Source organism: Coregonus clupeaformis, unplaced genomic scaffold, assembly GCF_020615455.1.
Source record: "Coregonus clupeaformis isolate EN_2021a unplaced genomic scaffold, ASM2061545v1 scaf0440, whole genome shotgun sequence".
Classification (NCBI taxonomy): domain Eukaryota; kingdom Metazoa; phylum Chordata; class Actinopteri; order Salmoniformes; family Salmonidae; genus Coregonus; species Coregonus clupeaformis.
Window position 1 is genome coordinate 159,152 of NW_025533895.1, and position 25,318 is coordinate 184,469.

Below are 25,318 nucleotides of genomic sequence, written 5' to 3' on the forward strand. Positions count from 1 at the left end.
GCTTGTTGAATGTCCTTCCCTATATGCGTGCTGAAAGTCTGTCGTCAATTTGTTTACTGTAAAATAGCATCGTATCTGGTCAAACAATTTTTTTTCCCAAAAGTTTACTAAGGGTTGGTAACAGGCTGATTGGTCGGCTATTTGAGCCAGTAAATGGGGCTTTACTATTCTTAGGTAGCGGAATGAGGGCACACACTTTCTAGGAGGCTTAAATTGAAGATATGGCACTTTGTGACAACTGCTCCTCTATATATACGTTTGATTGATTGACTTCTTCCTCATTTTCTATTTTCCTCATCTCATCTGTTCGTCTCTGTTTTCTTTATTCTGGTTTCTGCCTCTCTGTCAATCTACTTGTCTATCTTTCTGGGCCAAGTCAAACAGAGACGTTTTTTAACATGACTTTTAGACTCTTTAGTCAAACTCCCCACTAAAACAAACAGAGTCAGCTAACGTACCCGTAAGGCTGAGGGGCTGTGATATACAAAGTGAGGTCTTAAAGTCTTACACAGCAGGTTCATTCACCATAGTCTCTCCTGTCCAATCACAGTCATGGACTGGGTCTATTCAACACTCTGGTGAGTCTACTGTTGTTATTTCTATTGTTGTTTTCCATGTCTCCCCTGCTTGGATTCAAGCTGTCGTAATATTACTAAACAGATGTTGAGTTACAGTGATTTACACCCATATTAAGTATGAATTATGAGATCATAATACTTTTTGTACGGTATGTCTTATGATTGTACGGTATGTCGTATGATTATTTAATGATGAGACACAATCCGTCTCAAATATCCCCTTCCCAACATATTGTGTGTCCAGGCTGCTGGGTGTGTCTGCGTGTGAGTTTTGGGTTCCAGTCTCTTCTACAGTGATTGGCTGTGGGGAACCTGAACCGTTGCTGAATGGAAGGGTGAAGGTCATATCTGGCTCTCAGAACCAGCACCTCTCAGTCATTCAGTACCACTGCAATGAGCCGTTCTACACTCTTCCTGAAGTGGCTAAAAGTCAGACTAAAATCATCCTTATATTCTTCACTACAGTGACATCGGTTTTCAACCTGCAAGTCTCTAATCTTTTGTAAATTAAACAACTGCAACTATTCAATGCCTAATGTATGTATCGTGTAATCACATCTCTCTCACACGTTTATCAGGAAACTTCACATGCTCATCAGACGGAAAGTGGAAAGACAGCCTGAAAAGCTCACTGATTCCTCAATGTATTCCAGGTAACTCAGAGTTTCACCCTTGAGTGTGTGTGTGTGTTTGTGTCTACTGTGTATCGTATTTGTTCTTTCCCTGTGTGTGTATCTACAGTCAGTCTGTTCCTGGATGACCAGTAGGGGTCTCTGTCTGTCCCTAGTGTGTGGTCATCCTACAGTGAACCTCCCAGGGTTTGGAAGGATTTTTGGGGGACAGCCAGCTCCAGCTGGATCCTTCCCCTGGCAGGTGTTGCTGAGCACTAATAGTAGAGGAGGAGGGATAGTGATCGGGGACCGCTGGATCATGACTGCAGCACATGTCCTGCATGGACATACCTGGCAAGACGTTAGGGTGAGACGAGTGTGTATTAATGAAAATAAAAGCATGGGTTATCTTTTTGACATGGCCCCTTATCTGTGTCTGTGCTAGATGTACACTCCCCCTCCGTATGTATTTCACAGTGAAGCAAAATAAAATGTGGACTTCATACTCCAGCATTTTGGATTTGAGATCAAATGTTTCATATGAGGCGAGAGTACAGAATGTAACCTTTTATTACAGGGTCCAGAAATGAAAGCACTTTATGTATCTAGTCCCCCCATTTGAAGATGTCATAAGTATTGGGACAAATTCACTTATAGTGTATTACAGTAGTCAAAAGTTTAGTATTAGGTCCCATATTCCTCGCATGCAATGACTACATCAAGCTTGTGATTCCACACACTCATTGGAGGCATTTGCAGTTTATTTTGGTTGTATTTTGGGTTATGTTTTGCCCAATAGGAACTGAATGGGGAATGATGACTGGAGTAAAATTATTTCTAAGTGAGTAGATAAGATGTTTCTGAATACTTCTAAATGAATCCTGATGATACCATGATTACAACAATCATTAATCATGAATAATGATGAATGAGAAAGAGGTGACAACAAAACACGCTAACCTCTCACCATTACCAATAACGGGGGAGATTAGCACTTTCTGGGGGGGGGGATGATCTTTGTCCCTCTAACTTGCTCACTTTTCATCATTCACAATTAATTCATGATTATCCACAATCATTGTAGCATCCACATTAATGTAAATGTATTCTTATTTACAATAAAAGGGACTCCGAAATGACACAATACATTATTCACCATATAGTTCCTATTGGGCAAAATATATTCTGAAACACAACCAAAACAAGCTGTAAATGCATCCAACAAGTTCGTAAAGTCACAAGCTTGATGTAGTCATTGTGTGCAAAGAATATGGGACCATCTACTAAACTTTTGACTACTTTAATAAGTGAATTTGTCCAAATACTTATTTAATCTTCAAATGGGGGGGACTAGATGTATAAAGAGTTTTCATTTCTAAATGGTAAAAAAGATATGTATGAAAATACCCTCAAATAAAAGGTAACATTCTGTACTGTCACCTAATATAAAACATTTGATCTCAAATCCAAAATGCTCAAGTATAGAGCCACATTTAGAATTTTTGCTTCACTCTCCAAATCCAATGGAAAAATGACTGTCTGACTGCTGTTTAAGTGTATTTATTAAATGTGATTTACCCTGTCCAAAGGTATATGTTGGAGACAACAATGTGCAAAAACTCACCCAGTCTCCACCTCTTGAGGTCACCTCTCTCCATCTTCACCCTGAATACAACAAGGTAGATGGTGTAGAGTATGACCATGACATCGCCCTGATCCATCTCCAACACCCAATCACATTCAATGCTCATGTCATGCCACTGTGTCTGCCAGCAAAGGACGCTAAATACCCGACTGGGCAGAATGGGTAAGCCTAGGTTTTATGTTTAAAACAGTCAACTACAAATATCTGCATGTTAACAATTTATTCAATTTGTGGATATTTGCTGATTTTGTATTGATTGTTAAAATTGTTAAGTTGAACAGCATCTTATGTTTATTCCGTTCTTCTCTCTTTCTCTCTGCTTCAGCTTGGTGTCAGGATTTGGCACCATGGAGTTTGATACATCTACCAATAACCTCATGTATGTTCCTCTACCTGTGGTGAACCAGACAATCTGTAGAAAGTCTATTGAAGGCAGAGATGAAAGGAAAGGAATTCCCAGTCTAACAGACAACATGTTCTGTGCTGGGAATCCTGAGGGAGGCAAGGACTCCTGTCAGGGGGACAGTGGAGGGGCGTACGTCCTGCGAAAAGCAGGAAACCTTCCTGGGCCTTTCTGGGCAGCAGGAATCGTCAGCTGGGGTGTTGGATGTGGACAGAGTGGAAGCTATGGGGTCTACACTCGCGTGGCTAACTACGCAGACTGGATCAAGAAGACCATAGAGGAGGAAGAGCAAAAAACTAGTGAGAAACATTCTAAAATATAGATATTATGGATGTGTTTGTGTGTTTTGTTGTTTTGTGCGTGTGCTTTGGCTGTGTGCTTTTCTACAGTAATATTGGACCCAATGTGGAATCTGAACCATTGCTGAGAGGAGAAGTGACATTTTGTGCTTTTCCTGATCCACCAGTCTGTGGAAGACCCATGGTGTCCATAGAAATGCACCAAAGGATTCTGGGAGGAGAGGTAGCTCCAAAAGGAACATTTCCCTGGCAGATGCTTCTCAGTGTGGAAGGAGGCCGATCAGGAGGGATGGTCATCGGGGACAGGTGGATCCTGACTGCTGCTCATGGACTGGTGCATCAACATAACAACCAAGTCATCAAGAAGAGTGAAGTTATGGTAGTGCAATAATGATTATGGTGGTGTTTACATAATGACTAGGGCCAGGAGTTTCTTCTGATTATCTCTGGTCCTGAATTATAGGCTTATCATAGAAAAACTCCTGGCCCTACATCTGAGATGATGACAAAGATTGAGCAAGGAGTGGAGAGACAATAAACATGCTTCTGGATGCTCATAGTTGAAGAAACTACTATTTCCACCCAGTAGTTAAATGCAGTAACTGACTGAAATTCACACACATTTTCCTTCACTTCATAACAGGCATTCGTTGGCAACAACAATGTGGAAAACCTCCTTCAGTCTCCACCTCTTGAAGTGGCCTCTCTCCATCCTCACCCTGGGTACAACAACACAGACGGTTTATCCTTCAACCACGACATTGCCTTGATCAAGCTCCAACACCCACTCACATTCAGTAGTTCCATCATGCGAGTGTGTCTGCCTGCAAAGGGTGCTGAATACTCCACTGGACGAGTTGGGTAAGAGTAGGCTCTCCTGTACAGTAAATGTTTGATCTTTGACAGTATAGTTATTGGGCATTCTCTGTTTCTGTTTCCTTTGTATTTTTTAAAAAAATCCTAAAACTACCTCAATGCAATGGAAACAGAAGCTATGATAGTGCATGTGTCATTTCTCTCTCTCTAGCCCTGTTTATACTTGGTTCTAACTTGCATCTTTTGTCCTGATCTTGTCCACATTCTGATTGAGCCCACATTTTTGGACAGGTGTAGACAATCAAAAGACATATTGTGATCTGATTGTGATCAGATCATCCTGCCCACCTCCGGAGGTAGTCAGACACACAGTGTCTGGACATCTTACAAGTGTAGACAGATCTGGACAGAGAAACCATATAAATCATCATTATTCTGCCCTCTAAAATCATGGACAGACATTGACTGATTACATCAATATGTGTCTTAGAATAAATAAATATTATTTTGAAAGAATAGCTGTGTAATAATTTGCATAAAGGAAGGGACCAGGAAATCTGGTCACAATGCAGACACAGTGGACGGATAACAGACACATTTTAATAGCATGTGTAGCACAGGAGGTTGGTGGCATCTTAATTGGGGAGGACGGGCACGTGGTAATGGCTGGAGCAGAATCAGTGGAAAGGTATCAACAACATCAAACACATGGTTTCCATGTGTTTGATGTCATTCTATTTGCTCCGTTCCAGCCATTATTATGAGTCGTCCTCCCCTCAGCAGCCTCCACTGATGTGTAGACACATTTCTGGAAATGTGGGCACAATCAGAATGTAGACAAGATCAGGACAAAGGAGCCATGTTAGCACCAGGTATAAACGGGGCTTCTCTCTCTTTCTCTCCCTCCCTCCCTCTCACAGCTGGGTTTCAGGGTTTGGCCTCAACGATGATGATGAAATGCCCAGTAACCTCAGGTATGTCCGGATTCCCCTGGTGGACCAGGTGAAGTGCAGAAGCTCTATTGATGAGGTGAGGAAGAAGAAGAGAGAAGCCCCTGATTTGACAGACAGCATGTTCTGTGCCGGGTTACCAGAGGGTGGAAAGGACACCTGTGCAGGGGATGGTGGAGGGCCGTATGTCCTGAAGTATGGGGGAGTTTTCTGGGCAGCAGGGATCGCCAGCTGGGGAATTGACTGTGGAGAGCCAGGCCAATATGGGGTCTATACCCGCGTAGCTAACTACGTAGAATGGATCAAGAAGACCATGGAGGATAATTGAAATGATGGGTGTATAAATTATGCAAGAAATGTTTGAGTTTGTCGAGGATAGCAGCAAATATAAAATATAAACATGTTTTTTATTAAATTAATGCTTTTCTGTAACTGAAGCATATTTAATACATTTGAAGTCTGTCTTTTTAACATTCCATTATTTGTATTATCAACTGTATAGCCCATTTTAATACACTGAGTGTACAAAACATTAGGAACACCTGCTCCTTCCATGACATACAGTGCATTCGGAAAGTATTCAGACCCCTTGACTTTTTCCACATTTTGTTACGTTACAGCCTTACTCTAAAATGGATTAAATATAATACGTTCCTCATCAATCTACACACAATATCCAGTAATGATGAAGCAAAAACCGTTTTTTTTGAAATTTTTGCAAATGTATTACAAATACAAAACAGAAATACCTTATTTACATAACTATTCAGACCCTTTGCTATGAGACTCGAAATTGAGCTCAAGGTGCATCCTGTTTCCATTGATCATCCTTGAGATGTTTCTACAACTTGATTGGAGACCACTTGTGGTAAATTCAATTGACTGGACATGATTTGGAAAGGCACACACCTGTCTATATAAGGTCCCACAGTTGAAGGGTACCAAAACATTTCTGCAGCACCGAAGGTCCCCAAGAACACAGTGGCCTCTGTCATTCTTAAATGGAAGAAGTTTGGAACCACCAAGAATCTTCCTAGAGCTGGCCGCCCGGCCAAACTGAGCAATCGGGGGAGAAGGGCCTTGGTCAGGGAGGTGACCAAGAACCCGATGGTCACTCTGACAGAGCTCCAGAGTTCCTCTGTAGGGATGGGAGAACCTTCCAGAAGGACAACCATCTCTGCAGCACTCCACCAATCAGGCCTTTATGGCAGAGTGGCTAGACGGAAGCCACTCGTCAATAAAATGCTCACGACAGCCCGCTTGGAGTTTGCCATAAGGCACCTAAAGGACTCTCAGACCATGAAAAACAAGATTTCTGGTCTGATGAAACCAAGATTGAACTCTTTGGCTTGAATGCCAAGCGTCACATCTGGAGGAAACCTGGCACCATCCCTACGGTGAAGCATGGTGGTGGCAGCATCATGCTGTGGGGATGTTTTTCAGCGGCAGAGACTGGGAGACTAGTCAGGATCGAGGGAAAGATGAACTGAGTAAAGTACAGAGAGATCCTTGATGAAAACCTGCTCCAGAGCGCTCAGGACCTCAGACTGGGGCGAAGGTTCACCTTCCAACAGCACAACGACCCTAAGCACACAGCCAAGACAGCGCAGGAGTGGCTTCGGGACAAGTCTCTGAATGTCCTTGAGTGGCCCAACCAGAGCCCGGACTAGAACCAGATCGAACATCTCTGGAGAGACCTGAAAATAGCTGTGCAGCGACACTCCCCATCCAACCTGACAGAGCTTGAGAGGATCTGCAGAGAAGAATGGGAGAAACTCCCCAAAGATTGATGAAGGACATTTTAAAAAAAAAATCAATTTTAGAATAAGGCTGTAACGTAACAAATTGTGGAAAAAGTCAAGGGGTCTTAATACTTTCCGAATGCACTGTGGACTGACCAGGTGAAAGCTATGAACCCTTATTGATGTCACCTGTTCAATCCACTTCAATCAGTGTAGATGAACGGGAGGAGACAGGTTCAAGAAGGATTTTTAAGCCTTGAGACAATTGAGACATGGATTGTGCATGTGTGCCATTCAGAGGATGAATGGGCAAGACAAAAGATTTAAGTGCCTTTGAACGGGGTATGGTAGTAGGTGCCAGACGCCCCGGTTTGAGTGTGTGAAGAACTGCAACGCTGTTTCCCATGTGTATCAAGAACGGTCCACCACCCAAAGGACCATCCAGCCAACTTGACACAACTGTGGGAAGCATTGGAGTCAACATGGGCCAGCATCCCTGTGGAACGCTTTTGACACCTTGTAGAGTCCAAGCCCCGACGAATTGAGGCTATTCTTAGGGCAACTCAATATTAGGAAGGTGTTCCTAATGTTTTGTGCACTTAGTGTATATTTTATATAGGAATTTTATCTTGATCACATTGCACATTGAGAAAAATTAATTGGATTTCCAGCAAAACATCTGTATTATGTACAGTACAATACTAGCATGGGGATTTATCAATTAGTCAAATCCATGATAATTTAATCAATACAATTGCAAGGTTTTTTCTAATACATAAATTGTTTATGACTTTTTAAATAACTGTTTAAATGTCAAAGTTGTGGAAGAGACGTTTTCTTTTGACATTTGGGTGACCTTTATTCAGATCATGGCAGTTGGTTTACAAACATGGTCAACAATCAGTCCAGATCAATGTCTGAAAAACATCCTTAGTTAGTGGGCAACATCTGCAAAGATGCAGCTATCCTTCCCATCACCCCCTGCACAGAACATGTTCTCAGTGAAAACCATTGGCTTGTAAATAGACAATAATAATAATAAGCCATTTAGCAGACGCTTTTATCCAAAGCGACTTACAGTCATGTGTGCATACATTTTTGTGTAGGGGTGGTCCCGGGGATCGAACCCACTACCTTGGCGTTACAAGCACCGTGCTCTACCAGCTGAGCTACAGAGGACCACAGACAACACAGGTGTGTCCTCACACTTACTTTGGGAGTATCTTCCCACAGCTGTGTGAAGCAAGAAGCGCTTTTATCCAGAATTTTGGTTTCAGCTTTATTCTCTGTCGCACCGCACCCTGAAACAGTGCCTTGTTGACCCTCTTTGAATCCTCCATCAGCCTCAGCCAGGCATATGGGGAGAACATTGGGCCCTAACTTCACCCTGGAAGACATTCTGATGAGAGCTATGTCGTTGTCGTAGTTAGTGCGTTCCTCACCAGCTATGCCCTTCATGTAGTCAGGGTGAATGATGATCTTCTCTGTTACCATGACAACCACGTCAGGATCAGTTTATTTTGCTTTGCCCTATCTATCAGCCCCCCGAAAAATGTAATGGTGCTTTCTTCATAGCCATCTACAAGACTAGCTGCTGTGATGGCCCACCGGTCATTGATCAGGGATGCTCCTCCTCTTTTGGAATGTTTTGAGAGAAGCTGCCAGGGTATCTCTCCCATCTTCGCTGGTCTGCCTCCCACATTTCTGCCAATGCTGAGACTACTTGTTTCTGCTGTCCACACACTATAAGATAGACAATTCAGATGAGTGTCTGAAAAACATCCTTAGATAGTGGGCAACATCTGCAGAGATGAAACTATACTTTATGGCAATCAATACCTGCGATGCATTTCGGCAACTTTTCTAGACCATTAACTGATCTCCAGATACCATCGGAATCACAGATGTACTTCTCTAAAAGAACAGAAGAGAGGTGTGGTGGTGAACAACGATGCTGCGATGATGTGTTGATAAGAAATCCGCTGACACTGTACTTGATTATAAAGGTTTATTATATAAAAGATTTCAGCATCAATTTACAGACTCTGCAGAATCTGGAGAGCAACGAAACCAATCCCAAATATGATCACTCTCCCTCCTTTTGTTAAAACATGGTGTATATATATCCTATGCTTCATGTAACATAAGATGGCGTGATTTGAATAGACCAATCCCTGGCCTCCACATATCCGAATCTCCACTGTTTTAGGGGGCCCCTATAGTAACACTTTCCAGATGTTTCAGCAAAGTAGAGTAAAGTTCATCTAACCAACAATATGAAAACCTCAAATACTACAGAGGTAAAAACAGAGGTTGAGCAGTCAGAAACATTGTGCAAGGAAGGACACAGAAAGCATGGGAAAGGTCAAATACAAGACTAGTGAGTTGTGGCAGTTGGTGAACAAAACAAACATGATTTCCGCCCACCGTCTCCCTCCAATGTGTAGTATTTGGATTCACACTTGGACTGGACCTCGTCATGAAACAACAGAGTGCTTGGATTTGGCTCTACCAGTTGAAGGGCCTGATCACTAGAAGTGTCTGGTATTCTGCAATATCCAACTAAAGTGAGGAAAGAAACATGCCGTTTTAGAACAAAAAACAATAGAAAACATATGCCCACAGGAGCTTCCCACTGGGCACACACTGGTTAAATCAACATTGTTTCCACGTCATTTCAATGAAATTACGTTTAACCAACGTGGAACAGACGTTGAATTGACCTCTGTGCCCAGTGGGTTGTTTCTCACTCATACTTTGTCTGTCCCTTATAGTGTTCTTGATCCAGTCTAGGTAGTTAGCCACACGAGAGTAGACCCCATATCTTCCAGGCTCTCCACAGTTAATCCCCCAGCTGACGATTCCTGCTGCCCAGAAAGGCCCAGGAAGGTTTCCTGCTTTTCGCAGGACGTACGCCCCTCCACTGTCCCCCTGACAGGAGTCCTTGCCTCCCTCAGGATTCCCAGCACAGAACATGTTGTCTGTTAGACTGGGAATTCCTTTCCTTTCATCTCTGCCTTCAATAGACTTTCTACAGATTGTCTGGTTCACCACAGGTAGAGGAACATACATGAGGTTATTGGTATATGTATCAAACTCCATGGTGCCAAATCCTGATACCAAGCTGAAGCAGAGAGAAAGCGAGAAGAAAGGAATATACATAAGATGCTGTTCAACTTAACAATTTTAACAATCAATACAAAATCAGCAAATATCCACATATTGAGTAAATTGTTAACATGCAGATATTTGTAGTTGACTGTTTTAGACATAAAACCTAGGCTTACCCATTCCGCCCAGTCGGGTATTTAGCATCCTTTGCTGGCAGACACAGTGGCATGACATGAGCATTGAATGTGATTGGGTGTTGAAGATGGATCAGGGCGATGTCATGGTCATACTCTACACCATCTATGTTGTTGTATTCAGGGTGAAGATGGAGAGAGGCGACCTCAAGAGGTGGAGACTGGGTGAGTTTTTAAACATTGTTTTCTCCAACATATACCTTTGGAGAGGGTAAATTAATTACATTTAAGGGACAGTTAGGAAATTACTGGGGTGAGAGGTTGGTCCAAAATAGGGGATGGTTGTCTAACTTCGTTTTTTTGCTTTGGGGAGGGTTGTGTGGTTTTTTTATTGGGCACAGGGGAGAGTAGTGCGTTTTTTCCCTGGTTTATATGCAGCCTTCTAATGTATAATTTCTTCCATCCTAGCCAAATTACCTTGCATTGCGCCTCCCCTACCAAAGGTGTTTTGGTACTTCCCTTGTGCACTACACTTTTCCATGTGCTAACAATACCACCGGTCAATATACTGTAGTCTACCAGTCTAACTACCCTCTAGTACATTTTTACCATTTAGCAGACACTCTTATCCAGAGCAACTTACAGTTAGTGAGTGCATACATTTTTTTTCTATATATATTTCTTTTCATACTGGCCCCCCATGAGATCCGAACCCACAACCCTGGCGTTGCAAAGGCCATGCTCTACCAACTGAGCTACATCCCTGCCGGCCATTCCCTCCCCTACCCTGGGCCAATTGTGCGCCACCCATGGGTCTCCCGGTCGCGGCCGGCTACGACAGAGCCTGGATTCGAACTGGGATCTCTAGTGGCACAGCTAGCACTGCGATGCAGTGCCTTAGACCACTGCGCCACAGTGCCTTAGACCACTGCGCCACTATTTATAGTGACAATCGTGGTAGGTGGATCGTTTGTCCAGATCTGAAATATGCTTACTAGCAATCATACCACACATACAATCTTTCAAAGCTGCACCAATTTTCAAGATAAATCCACAAGAACAAGGAAGAATTACTGATAGGCAGCGGAGAGGCCAGGTGCGCCTTTGCGCATGAAAGAACAATGAAGACATGAGACAAGCATCTCAAAAAGTTTCCATATTGATCTTGTTTAGGAACGATACAATTATCTACACTAGCCTGCAACACCACAATGCAATGAATCATTTGATTATTGTTTTCAAGTCAGTGCAAAATTCTACTCTAGGCTGTAAACTGCAGTGAAAATATAATTTGAAAAAAGGTGCAAAAGCCCTGTGATTTGAATGTTTCATTCCATTCATTCCATTTGGATCAGTTGTGGGTCTACTCTCAACAGTTTAAAAGATCTAGAAAGGCACATTAGCAGGCCAGTAGCAGGTCAGTATACTTCTGATACTGAGATACGCTGTCTGTTGTGGATCATCATTCTCCCAAGTCATCCTATAATAATGTGTCCACATATGCTCCCAGCAGGCCCAGTTATTCAGGAAAGCTTAAAGACATCCTCCAGCGATTGTTTTACTTTTACTGTTGATAAGCGATATCTCAAGTATAAATACATTAAAGTACACACACTAAAGGGCAAAATATTATATATGTTTTACACAACTGCAAAGTTCAAGGAGTAGGGCATTCAAGGAGTTGATGGGTCTGATGGGAAGTCGTGATGTCATCGGCCTCCCCCCTTGCTTGAGGAACAATCCTTTTCACCTCATTTAACACCTGATTTATTTAACAAAAGTCACATCTCAATAGGTGGTCCAGGTAAGTCATGACATGGCACAAGTGGGGGGGGTGGGCCTTTCCTCTTTTGTTCTCTATTGCTCCTCTATTGTTCCGCAAGTAAGGGGGGAGACCGATGACATCACGGATTCCCATTAGACCCATCAACTCCTTGAATGCCCTACTCCTTGAAGTATGCAGTTGTGTCTAAAAAACACTATTTTGCGCAAAACATATTTTTTTACCCTTTAGTGTGTGTACTTTACTGTACTTATACCTGGGATGTCGCTTTTCAACAGTAAAAGTTCAAAAATCGCTGGAGGGCGTCATTAATGCTCTGTCTCCTCTCCGATCCAAATGGCTATTCCAAGCCTTCGATACTGGGTACAAGGTAGGGAGGGATGTTTACACCTGGTGCTAACAAGGGTTCTTTGTCCTGATCTTTTCTACATTTTGATTGTGCCCGTATTTCCAGAAATGTGTCTACACATGCTATTAAAATGTGTCTGTTATCCGTCCACTGTGTCTGCATTGTGACCAGATTTCTTGGTCCCTTCCTTTATGCAAATTATACTGAACAAAAATATAAATGCAACATGCAACAATTTCAAAGATTTCACTGAGTTACAGTTCATATAATGAAATCAGTCAATTGAAATAAATAAATTAGGCCCTAATCTATGGATGTCACATGACTGGGAATACAGATATGCATCTGTTGGTCACAGATACCTTAAAAGAAATGGGCCTCAAAATGGGCCTCAGGCTCTTGTCACGGTATTTCTGTGCATTCAAATTGCCATCGATAAAATACAATAATGTTCATTGTTACGTAGCTTATCTCTGCCCATACCATATCCCCACCACGACCATGGGGCACTCTGTTCACAACGCTGACATCAGCAAACCGCTCGCCCACACAACGCCATACACGAGGTCTGCAGTTTTGAGGCCGGTTGGACGTACTGCCAAATTTTCTAAAACAACGTTGGAGGCAGCTTATGGTAGAGCAATTCATATTAAATTCTCTGGCAACAGCTCTTGGTAGAGCAATTCATATTAAATTCTCTGGCAACAGCTCTGGTGGACATTCCTGCAGTCAGCATGCCAACTTGAGACATCTGTGGCATTGTGTTGTGACAAAACTGCACATTTTAGAGTGGCCTTTTATTGTCCCCAGCACAAGGTGCACCTGTGCAATTATCATGCTTTTTAATCAGCTTTTGGATATGCCACACCTGTCAGGTGGATGGAATATCTTGGCAATGGAGAAATGCTCACTAACAGCAATGTAAACAAATGTGTGCACACATTTGAGAGAAATACGCTATTTGTGCGTATGGAAAATTTCTGGGATATTTTATTTCAGCTCATGAAACATGTTGCGTTTACATTTCTGTTCAGTGTATTTCACAGATATTCTTTCAAAAATATTATTTATTTATTTCTTGCAAGACACATATTGATGTAATCAGTCAATGCTGCCACCTGTCAATTATTTTAAAAGGCAGAAAATTGTTTATTTAAATGGTTTCTCTGTCCAGATCTGAAACCGAGCTGAAGTGGAAAAGTCAATATCCACGTTTATAAATACAGTTATTGATAATTGTGGTCATAAACATTATTTTGAGTTTATTCAATGGGGGGGGGGTGCTTTTTTTTTATGACACCTGGAGTTGGACCAACCCCCCCCCGTAATTTTCTGTCCCTAATCAGCAGTCAGACAGTCATTTTCTAACTCTCCCTAAATAGCAGTCAGACGAGCGGGTCCGGATCTCTAAATAGTGTGTGTCAGTGGAGGTCAGTGCCTTTTAAGGTGAGGGAGGACACATTTATTTTTCATGAGCATGGCCTTATTTCTATTGCAGCATATTGGATGACTGTCATTCATATTCCATTCACCCAGTTCAATGGAACAGCCATAGGTTTAGGCTACTACATCGTACTCAAATTTTCCCTATACCCATCTTGAGTTTTTTAAAATGTATTTAACTAGGCAAGTCAGTTAAGAACAAATTCTTATTTACAATGACGGCCTACCCCGACCAAACCCAGACGACGCTGGGCCAATTGTGCGCCGCCCTATGGGACTCCCAATCACGGCCTGATTGTGATACAGCCTGGAATCAAACCAGGGTCTGTAGAGATGCCTCTAGCTCTGAGATGCAGTGCCTTAGACCGCTGCACCACTCGGGAGCACCTTGCTACAACCTAGCCTATGAATGAAAGTTTACAACGTACGTGAACACAGGTCGAGATAAAAATGTGATGTGACAGACAGTGACACATGGACAGACAGTGACACATTCAATACCGCCTTGCACACTCTTGCCTGCATCTAGCTGATATAGGGTGTAATCATTAGTCCAGCAGTTGCAAACAAGAGTTTCTATTGGACAAATTCAGATATGTTTATCCTATTTTTTTCTGTTTAAGAAACGTCTTTCAACAGCGGAATAAATACAACCCTTTCATAACTGCCACGTTGTATTCCTTCTCACATCTATGCGCTCTCCTCCTCTCATTTTTTCCCTTCGTCGCATGTGGACGTCAATGCACAACACATTAGCTTTCCAAGCCAAACCATATCATAACTGCTACACACAGCCTACATCGTTGTCACCATATTAGCTAATGTAACATCATAGTCAATATAGCTAATAGAACTAACGAGTTAGTAAACCTGCTACAATAATGCAGTAACGTTGCAGTGTAAAGTCAGTAAGCAGTTTAACACTTACACCGGTGGCCCAGGTGGCAATAAATATGTAAAACCAAAAGCTTACCTTGACTTGGAAGAGTTCTAGTGTTGTGTTGGATAGTCACAGCCAGCTGGCTAACATAGCATCCATCTGTTTGAGCAGGGTGTTTGAGTAGGCTAAACTAGCTAGCTGCATTTGCAAGCCAAGTAAGTGAAGGTAAAAAAAAATGAAATCTCTCTTTCTCTCTTGCTTCTCCTTCATTTTGGAAGAAATTAATTTGTTCAAAACTGTTCAACTATTGTCTTTCTCCCTCTTTGAGTCAACTACTCACCACATTTTATGCACTGCAGTGCTAGCTAGCTGTATCTTATGCTTTCAGTACTAGATTCATTCTCTGATCCTTTGATTGGGTGGACAACATGTCAGTTCATGCTGCAAGAGCTCTGATAGGTTGGAGGACGTCCTCCGGAAGATGTCATAATTACTGTGTAAGTCTATGGAAGGGGGTGAGAACCATGAGCCTCCTAGGTTTTGTATTGAAGTCAATGTACCCATAGGAGGACGGAAGCTAGCTGTCCTCCGGCTACACCATGGTGGTACCCTACAGAGTGCTGTTGAGGCTACTGTAGACCTTCATTGCAAAATAGTATGTTTTAATCAGTTATTTGGTGACGTGATTATATTTAGTATAGTTGTACTTTTTTTTTCCTTCTGAAAATCACTGAAGAAGATGGACCTCCCCTTCCTCCTCTAAGGAGCCTCCACTAGTGTACGGGTCTGGGTCGGATCTGATATGATAGTCACGGGTCTCGGGTATGTGTAATTTTAACTGACTTGTGTCATGATTTAACTGGATATGAACCCACATGCAGACAACTACACCGAGCCAGAGAACGTTTAGCAGGTTTATTTACACAGTTAAATTGTCCAGGTTTCCACAAATAGGGGAAGAGCAAGTCCAGGTCTACCGGGAGGGTAACGGATCCAGGTTCCGAGCAGGAGAGGTACCGTAACGTCCTAGTGTCCGTGGTGAGTCCAAAAGGGAGGTCCAGTAGTGGAAAGCAGGATGGTGGTGGCAGGAGTGAAGCGGAGGCAGGTTCCAATAATCTGTGGCACAGGAGAAAAGTAAATAGAACAGGCCAAAAACACAAAGAGCGAAAACAAGCAGGTTGAGTCGGCAGCGAGACTAACATGGTCGTCTTGACTATGATCTGACGATGAGTGGCAAGTTTGACCGGGTCTTAAAGGCTGAGGTGATTATGGTAAATGAGCTGCAGCTGGAACCCTGACTCCCGCACACCAGACTTCACTCCTGCAATCAAAAACAGACAGAGGGGAGGGGGAGAGCAGAGAGAGAGCTACCTAGCAGCAGTAGGCCTAACAGTACCCCCCCCCCTCTACGGACGCCACCCGGCGGCGTTTATCCGGATGCGACCTATGAAAATCACGGACCAGAGCAGGATCCACAATGAAGCTCCTGGGAACCCAGGAACGTTCCTCAGGACCATAACCCTCCCAATCCACCAGGTACTGGAAACCACGACCCCGGCGGCGAACATCCAGAAGTCGCCGGACAGTGTAGACAGGACCCCCACCCACGATCCTGGGCGGAGGAGGGGGGCGAGAGGGCGGGCACAGAGGGCTGACAGACACAGGCTTGATCTGGGACACATGAAAAGTGGAATGAACCCGTAGGGAGGCAGGAAGCTGTAGTTTAACCGCGCAGGGGTTAACAATAGACAGTATCTTGAACGGTCCTATAAAACGCGGCGCCATCTTCTTAGATTCTACTTTCAATGGAAGATCACGTGACTTAAGCCATACCTCTTGACCAGGGGAGTAACCGGGGAGCCTGGGACCGGTGACGGTTGGCTTGCCTCTGCATGTACGACGAAGCTCGGGACAGAGCTACCCTGGCCTTCCTCCAGACCTTGAAGCAGCGGCGCATGTGGGACTGCACCGAGGGTACCGCCAGTTCCCTCTCTTGAGAAGGGAACAGGGGAGGTTGATAACCCAGAGCACACAGAAAGGGAGACAAACCAGAGGAAGCGTTAGTCAAGGTGTTATGAGCATATTCCACCCAGGGGAGCATGGAGCTCCAAGACCCAGGGTTAGACCCTGTGACACAGCGGAGAGCGGTCTCCATCTCCTGGTTCGCTCTCTCGGCTTGCCCGTTGGTCTGGGGGTGATATCCAGAGGACAGGCTGGATGTGATGCCCAAAGCTTTACAGAAAGCTTTCCATACCTGGGAGACAAACTGGGGACCCCTGTCAGAGACAATATCAGTGGGTAGACCATGAGAGCGGAACACATGTTCAACCAAAATACCAGCCGTCTCTCTGGCAGTGGGCAGTTTAGGTAGGGCCAAAAAATGAGCAAACTTAGAAAAACGATCAATCACAGTAAGAATGACCGTCTTTCCAGACGAGGGGGGAAGTCCAGTGACAAAATCCAATGCAATGTGGGACCAGGGCCGGCTGGGTATTGGCAGAGGTCGTAGATGACCAGCGCTGGCCTGGGTGGAGTTCTTACTTCGTGCACATACCGTACAAGCAGCAATGAAGGCTCGAGTGTCCGCCTCCATCCTGGGCCACCAGAACTTCCGTCGCACAAAGTCAAGGGTCCGAGTAACTCCAGGGTGACGGGTAAGGGGAGACGAGTGAGCCCACTGAAGTACCTGGGAGCGAACAGACTCGGGGACAAACAACCGGTTAGGAGGACCGCTCCCAGGGTCAGCTTGATGATGTTGAGCCTGTCTAACAATCCCCTCGATGTCACATGTAATGGCCGCAATACTGCAGGTAGGAGGCAAGATGGGTTCAGGGTTACTCCCAGTATCAACAGCAGAATGAACACGAGATAGGGCGTCAGGCTTGACGTTGCGTGACCCAGGACGGTAAGACAGAGAAAAATTGAATCTCCCAAAAAATAGTGCCCACCTGGCTTGACGGGGATTGAGCTGCTCACTCCTCGTAAGCCAGCTTAACGGCGAGCATTTCACGATTGCCAACATCATAATTCCTCTCTGCCTGAGAAAGCTTCTGTGAAAGAAAAGCACAGGGATGCAGCTTGTTATCTTCAGGAGAACGTTGTGACAACACCGCACCTACCCCAGTGTCGGATGCATCCACCTCCACGACAAACTGGCGGTCGGGGTCCGGCTGCATCAGAATGGGAGGCGAAGTGATGTTTCAGTTCTTCGAACGCTGATTCGGCCCCTTCATTCCAAGCGAACGGTAGTGAGATGGAGGTGAGAGCGGTGAGTGGTGTCGCAATGCGGCTGTAGTCCTTGATGAACCTCCTGTAGAAGTTCGCAAACCCCAGGAATCGTTGAAGTTGTTTGCGGGTGGAGGGGGCTGGCCAGTCCGTGACCGCAGAGATCTTAGCTGGGTCCATCCGCAACTCCCCCTGAGCTATTATGTAACCCAAAAAAGAGGTCTCAGACACATGAAATTCACATTTCTCCATCTTCACAAATAGTTTGTTCTCCAACAACCTTTGCAACACCTGGCGCACATGCAGTTCATGTTCCTGGGAGGACTCTGAGAAAATCAGGATATCATCCAGATAGACAAAAACAAAACGATTCAACATGTCCCGAAGGACATCATTCACGAGTGCCTGAAAAACAGCAGGGGCATTAGACAAACCAAAAGGCATGACCAGATACTCAAAATGTCCCAAGGGTGTGTTGAAGGCAGTCTTCCATTCATCACCTTTACGAATGCGCACCAGGTGATACGCATTTCGTAGATCCAGTTTCATAAAGATGGTAGCACCATGAAGGAGGGGAAAAGCAGAATTAATCAAAGGCAGAGAATACTTGTTCTTAATGGTGATGTTGTTAAGTCCACGGTAATCAATACAGGGTCTGAGGGTCTTATCCTTCTTTCCAACAAAAAAGAATCCCGCTCCTACAGGTGACGAGGAAGGACGAATAATACCTGCCGCCAAGGAGTCCCGCATGTAGTTCTCCATAGCCTCCGTCTCCGGGCGGGAGAGATTGTACAGGCGACTGTTAGGGAGAGGGGCTCCTGGCTGGAGGTCAATGGGCGCAGTCGTATGGCCGGTGAGGAGGAAGAGAAGTAGCTCTGTGTTTGCAGAAAACGGATGCCAGGTCATGATACACGTCAGGAACAGCAGAGAGATCCATGGACTCCAGTGGAGGTTGAGGCACAGTGCTGGCAGGGGTCTGAGCAGAACACAAACAGTTCACATGACAAAATGTGCTCCATGAAACAATTCTACCTGTCACCCAATCAATGTGTGGATTGTGTCTTATGAGCCAGGGGATACCAAGGACCAGGGGGGTCTGTGGGCAGTCAATTATGTGAAATTGAATGCTCTCCTGATGATTACCCGACACTGAGACAAACAGGGACAGTCTGATGAGTAATACGGGTCAACAATTCTCCATTTAGACCCTTAGCCTGCAGCGGACGGTCCATAGGAACAGTCTCTAACTCCATTTGTTGAGCCAACTCTCGATCCAAAAAGCTTTCATCGGCACCAGAGTCAACCAGCGCACTAACAGGGAAATCCTGGACCTGCCACTGGAGGGATGCCTGGAGCAGAATGCGGGGAGAAGAGGAAGAATCCGCTGTTTGGCTCACCAAAACTTCTCCCATTAATGATGAGCCGGCCCTTTTCCCGGACGAACTGGGCAGGAAGGAACGAAATGACCAGCTTCTCCACAATACAGGCAGGCCCGAACCTGAATACGACGTGCACGCTCCTCTGAGGACAACCGTGCACGACCCACCTCCATGGCTTCGGGTTCAGTGCTCCTAGTATCGACTCGGGAAGACTCTGCCTTCTCCGTAGGGAAGAGGCGGGGAGGAGTTGGTTGACGACAGACAGGTTGGTTGGAACTAACACTCCTCTCCCGGCGGCGCTCCCGAATCCGATTATCCAACCTGATGGTGAGTGAAATAAGGTTATCCAGCGTAGGCGATTCATCATATGACACCAATTCATCCTTCAAAGTCTCAGACAAAGCATTAATGAACACTCCTTGTAATGCCTCGTCATTCCAACCACTCACTGCCGCTAACGTCCGAAACTCCACTGCCATCTCCGCCACACTGCGAGACCCCTGCCGAAGAGACAACAACCGTTTAGCAGCCTCCTTGCCCCGTACGGGGTGGTCGAAAACCTTCCTCATCTCAGTGGTGAAGGCAACATAAGCGTTGCAAATGTCCGACTGACTCTCCCAGACCGCGGATCCCCAGGAACGAGCGGAACCGCTAGTAGAGTTGATAAGGTAGGCAATACGGGCTCTCTCTGAGGCGTAGGTGAGGGGCTGTTGTTCAAACACTAGCGAGCATTGAGTCAAAAAATCACCACAGGTTCCCATCATAGCGCTCTGGAGCAGGAACAAAAGGCTCTCTGATCTGGGCTGGAGGAGCAGTTTGTATGCCATGAACGAGGGGTGCATTATTAATTTGGGTAGTAAGGACAGACACTTGATGGGTGAGTAATTGAATCTGATTAAGCAGCATCTGACTGTTCTCAGAAATAGTCTTAAACAAAGTATCATGTTGGCCAAGTAAAATGCCCTGATTGGCTATGGCAGTCCGAATTTGAGTGCACTCTGGGGTGGTATCTGAGCTACAGTCTGCTGGGTTCATGTTGGTCAGATCATACTGTCATGATTTAACTGGATATGAACCCACATGCAGACAACTACACCGAGCCAGAGAAGGTTTAGCAGGTTTATTTACAAAGTTCAATTGTCCAGGTTTCCACAAATAGGGGAAGAGCAAGTCCAGGTCTACCGGGAGGGTAACGGATCCAGGTTCCGAGCAGGAGAGGTACCGTAACGTCCTAGTGTCCGTGGTGAGTCCAAAAGGGAGGTCCAGTAGTGGAAAGCAGGATGGTGGTGGCAGGAGTGAAGTTCCAATAATCTGTGGCACAGGAGAAAAGTAAATAGAACAGGCCAAAAACACAAAGAGCGAAAACAAGCAGGTTGAGTCGGCAGCGAGACTAACATGGTCGTCTTGACTATGATCTGACGATGAGTGGCAAGTTTGACCGGGTCTTAAAGGCTGAGGTGATTATGGTAAATGAGCTGCAGCTGGAACCCTGACTCCCGCACACCAGACTTCACTCCTGCAATCAAAAACAGACAGAGGGGAGGGGGAGAGCAGAGAGAGAGCTACCTAGCAGCAGTAGGCCTAACAACTTGTCCGGAAGGACCTATACATATACAAATGTGACTGCTGCAGTAGAGAGAGAGACATTTTTTTATTTACACTGCTGCTCTTGCTTTTCACAAGAGTGGAGCGTGGCGCGTGTAGCTTGTTCTTGTTGGAGGCCAATCCAAAGTCTTTAAAGTGTCAATAGGCTACAGTCATAGAGCCTCCATGTGTGGCAAAAATTAGGAGATATCTAATCAATGGAAGATGGAATTAAAATGACATAATTAAAAGTTAAAGGAGAAGGATAGGCTACAACGACCAAGAGCCAACAGGTAGGCTGCTACTTAATATTCTGAATGGTGTTGTTGTTATTTGCACTGCAGCCTCAATTAGTCTAGCTAGCTAACGTTAGCTAGCTTAACTTGATTCTCCCGGTTTGATGCAGTCAAGACAGGTACTACGTAATCATATTTGATGATAAATAACCTAGCTATTGCAGCTTGGTTAGTTGCTGTCTTTTGTCTCTCACTCCCTGCTCCCAGTGTCACTCGCTCACAGTACAGACCCTCCCCCGCCTGCTAGAGTGGCATCGCTCTCTCCCCCCTCACGCTTTATCAGCTCAGGTTAATAAAGTAGATAAAAATATAGGTCTATACGGTTGTACTCAGGTCCGTTCGGAACGGGTCTCTATATAAAAAAATGATTGATGCATATTAGGTCTGGGTGGGAAAGCCCCAGGTCCATTTCGTAACGGGTCCAACTTTTTGGACCTGTGAAACCTCTAATATCAAGCACAGACCCAGATGAGCAGCCAAGTCAAAAAGATGACCCATGCTTCTATTTTCATTAACACACTCACCTCACCCTAACTTCATCACTGGTATTTCCATTCAGGACATGTGCTGCAGTCATGATCCAGCGGTCCCCGATCACTATCCCTCCTCCTCTACCTTTTGCTCCCAGCAACACATGCCAGGGGAAGGATCCAGCTGGAGCTGGCTGTCCCCCAAAAATCCTTCCAAACCCTAGAAGGTTCACTGTATGGCGACCACACACTAGGGACAGAGAGGGACAGAGATACACAAGAGGCACACACAGACAGTGACAGTTGACTAAGGAACACTCACATCCATTTATTCATATTGTACAACACATGTACATTCACACTTACAGACTTAGACAAACACAAATTGGCTCCTTGCTGTATCTTAAAGGAACATTTCAAAATGTTCTCCTTTCCCTTTAAGGAGGGTACATATTTATTATGAGTTACCTGGGATACATTGGGGAATCATATAGTTGTTCTGATCGTCTTTCCACTTGCCGTCCGATGAGCATGTAAAATTAACTATTGTACATTGAAAGAGAGGTGTTGTAGTGTCGAGAAAACGATGCTAATTATGCTGTGAGACCAAGGAAATCCGCTGACGCTGTACTTTGATTATAAAGGTTTATTATATCAGAGGATTCCAGCGTCAATTTACAGACATCTGCCGATATCTGGAGAATAACCTGACCCAAACTCTAAATATGTTATTCTCCCCGTCCTCTGTCCCAAACCATAGTGTATATCCTATGTAACCTGATATGGGTGTTTTCCCCTACAGACCAATCCCAGGACTCCACCTAACAGACTTCCTCTGCTTTAGGGTGCCCCTATAGAACTACTCTCCAGATGATTCCCTTAAGCTGAGTCAACATCCTCTAAGACCATTTGCAACCATTAGCAAAGTCATAAATTGTCCAGATACCACAGTGTCATTAGAATGTTTAAATCGCTGTGAAATATATTTTCAATAGCAAAAAATATTGTTTTAACAGATGTTTGAAGCTGTTGGACCAAAACCAAAATTAAAAGGCTCAAGCATGAGTCTCCGCCGTGTTGCGGGGAAATGGGATGAGGGGGAGGGGTAGGTTTTTGTTTTTGTTTTGAATGACTTGCGCTTGAGCCATTTACTTTCGTCCACCAGATTCAAATAGTTGTAAAAACAATATTTTTTGCTATTGAAAATATATTTCACAGCGATTTAGATGGTACAATGATTCCCTAAGCTATTCAGTGCTTGTTTGCTCATATAAAGCGAATAGTGTAGACTTTTAGCAACCAGGAAATTACAGAGCGATTTCCAATAGATTACAAAGCCACAAAGTCAGAACAGCTTTCCCATTTTGACAACAGATGCCACTCTGGTGGGAGAAATCAATAGGCGAATATCACAGCGAATCACAACACTGGCGGGTAAGTAAGAATGTGAAACACTATCATTCCACTATTACTCCAGATACAGTGCATTCGGAAAGTATTCAGACCCCATCACTTTTTTCCACATTTTGTTATGTTACAGCCTTATTCTAAAATTGATTAAATTATATTTTTCCTTCATCAATCTACACACAATACCCCATATTGACAAAGTGAAAAGAGGTTTTTAGAAATTTTTGCAAATGTATTAAAAAATCTAACGTAAACACCTATTTACATAAGTATTCAGACCCTTTGCAATGAGACTCGAAATTGAGCTCAGGTGCATCCTGTTTCCATTGGTCATCCTTGAGATGTTTCTACAACTTGATTGGAGTCCACCTGTGGTAAATCCAGTTGATTGGACATTATTTGGAAAGGCACACATGTCTATATAAGGTCCCACAGTTGACAGTGCATGTAAGAGCAGAAACCAAGCCATGAGGTCGATGGAATTGTCCATAGAGCTCCGAGACAGGATTGTGTCGAGGCACAGATCTGGGGAAGGGTACCAAAAAATGTCTGCAGCATTGAAGGTCCCCAATAACACAGTGGCCTCCATCATTCTTAAATGGAAGAAGTTTGGAACCACCAAGACTCTTCATAGAGTTGGCTGCCCGGCCAAACTGAGCAATCGTGGAAGAAGGGCCTTGGTCAGGGAGGTGACCAAGAACCTTATTGTCTCTGCAGCACTCCACCAATCAGGCCTTTATGGTAGAGTGGCCAGACGGAAGCCATTCCTCAGTAAAAGGCACATGACTGCCCACTTGGAGTTTGCCAAAAAAGCACCTAAAGGACTTAGTCCATTAGAAACAAGATTCTCTGGTCTGATGAAACCAAGGTTGAACTCTTTGGCCTGAATACCAAGCGTCACGTCTGGAGGAAATCTGGCACCATCCTTACGGTGAATCATGGTGGTGGCAGCATCATGTTGTGAGGATGTTTTTCAGCGGCAGGGACTGTGAGACTAGTCAGGATTGAGGGAAAGATGAACGGAGCAAAGTAAAGAGAGATCCTTGATGAAACCCTGCGCCAGAGCGCTCAGGACCTCAGACTGGGGTGAAGGTTCACCTTCCAACAGGACAATGACCTTAAGCACACAGCCAAGACCATACAGGAGTGGCTTGGGGACAAGTCTCTGAATGACCTTGAGTTGCCCAGCCGATCGAACATCTCTGGAGAGACTTGAAAATAGTTGTGCAGCGACGCTCCCCATCCAACCTGACAGAGCTTGAGAGGATCTGCAGAGAAGAATGGGAGAAACTCCCCAAATACAGCCTTGTAGTGTCATACCCAAGAAGAGTCGAGGCTGTAATTGCTGCCAAAAGTGCTTCAACTAAGTACTGAGTAAAGGGTCTGAATACTTATGTAAATGTGATATTTCCGTTTTTCTTTTGATCAAATTGCAAACATTTCTAATAACCCTGTTTTTGCTTTGTCATTATGAGGTATTGTGTGTAGATTGATGAGTAAAACATTTTTTTACATCCATTTTTTAATAAGGCTGTAGCGTAACTGTTACGAACCCCGTGGCTTTAAACGTCTAGGGTGGATGGACAAGAGACCCGTAACATAATTCATGCAAATTAGAAGCGTGACATGGAACAGTGAGAACAAAAACTACACGACAACCATAAACTACCGTCAAACATAAAATGTTTATTTTTGAACACACGGTAAAGGTTTGGGAAAAAGGGCTGAGCAGGACCCAAGAAATGAAACAATAGTGTAAACAAACCCTAAACTGATCTTGCCTGCCTCAAGAACCGCTAAGCTACTGCTAATCATACAAAAATTACAGTGGGTGGTCCGCTCAGGTCTAACTAGTGTTTTTAGACAGTTTTCTTCCTACGGGTAATGTACGCCCAAGGGCAACTTGCTTAAATTCCCCTTTTCCCAGAAACACACAACAAAGTTACCAAACAGAGTAACCAACAAATGAGTGAGTACACAAAACACAGGACACCACAGTATCCATACTCACATACGGAAATAGTCTCTCACAAAGTTACCAAACAGAGTAACCAGCAAATGAGTGAGTACACAGGACACCACAGTATCCATACTCACATACAGAAATAGTCTCTCACAACAAACACAACTGACCGGCTTTTAAACAATGGGATGTGTGATTGAAAAACCAGAAACAGGTGGTGCAATGCAGAGGAATGTCCACTGATTGG

At 44.4% G+C, this 25,318-nt stretch overlaps 1 protein-coding gene and 1 long non-coding RNA gene across 2 annotated transcripts in view; both read left to right on the forward strand.

Annotated features, from left to right (window-relative positions):
* The first annotated feature begins 455 nt into the window (after nucleotides 1-455).
* LOC121542964 (complement C1r subcomponent) lies at nucleotides 456-5,753 on the forward strand. The gene is made up of 9 exons (XM_041852626.2): nucleotides 456-578; nucleotides 823-1,007; nucleotides 1,157-1,231; nucleotides 1,366-1,556; nucleotides 2,779-2,996; nucleotides 3,160-3,536; nucleotides 3,704-3,915; nucleotides 4,180-4,397; nucleotides 5,273-5,753. Exons 1-9 carry the CDS (start codon nucleotides 553-555, stop codon nucleotides 5,628-5,630), a joined length of 1,860 nt encoding a protein of 619 aa, XP_041708560.1. The 5' UTR covers nucleotides 456-552; the 3' UTR covers nucleotides 5,631-5,753.
* A 2,490-nt stretch (nucleotides 5,754-8,243) lies between these two features.
* Nucleotides 8,244-25,318, forward strand: part of LOC123484755 — a 58,315-nt gene continuing 41,240 nt past the window's right edge. Inside the window, exons 1-2 of the long non-coding RNA XR_006658675.1 lie at nucleotides 8,244-8,977; nucleotides 9,345-10,514. This is a non-coding gene — a long non-coding RNA (uncharacterized LOC123484755). The remainder of the gene's footprint in view (nucleotides 8,978-9,344; nucleotides 10,515-25,318) is intronic.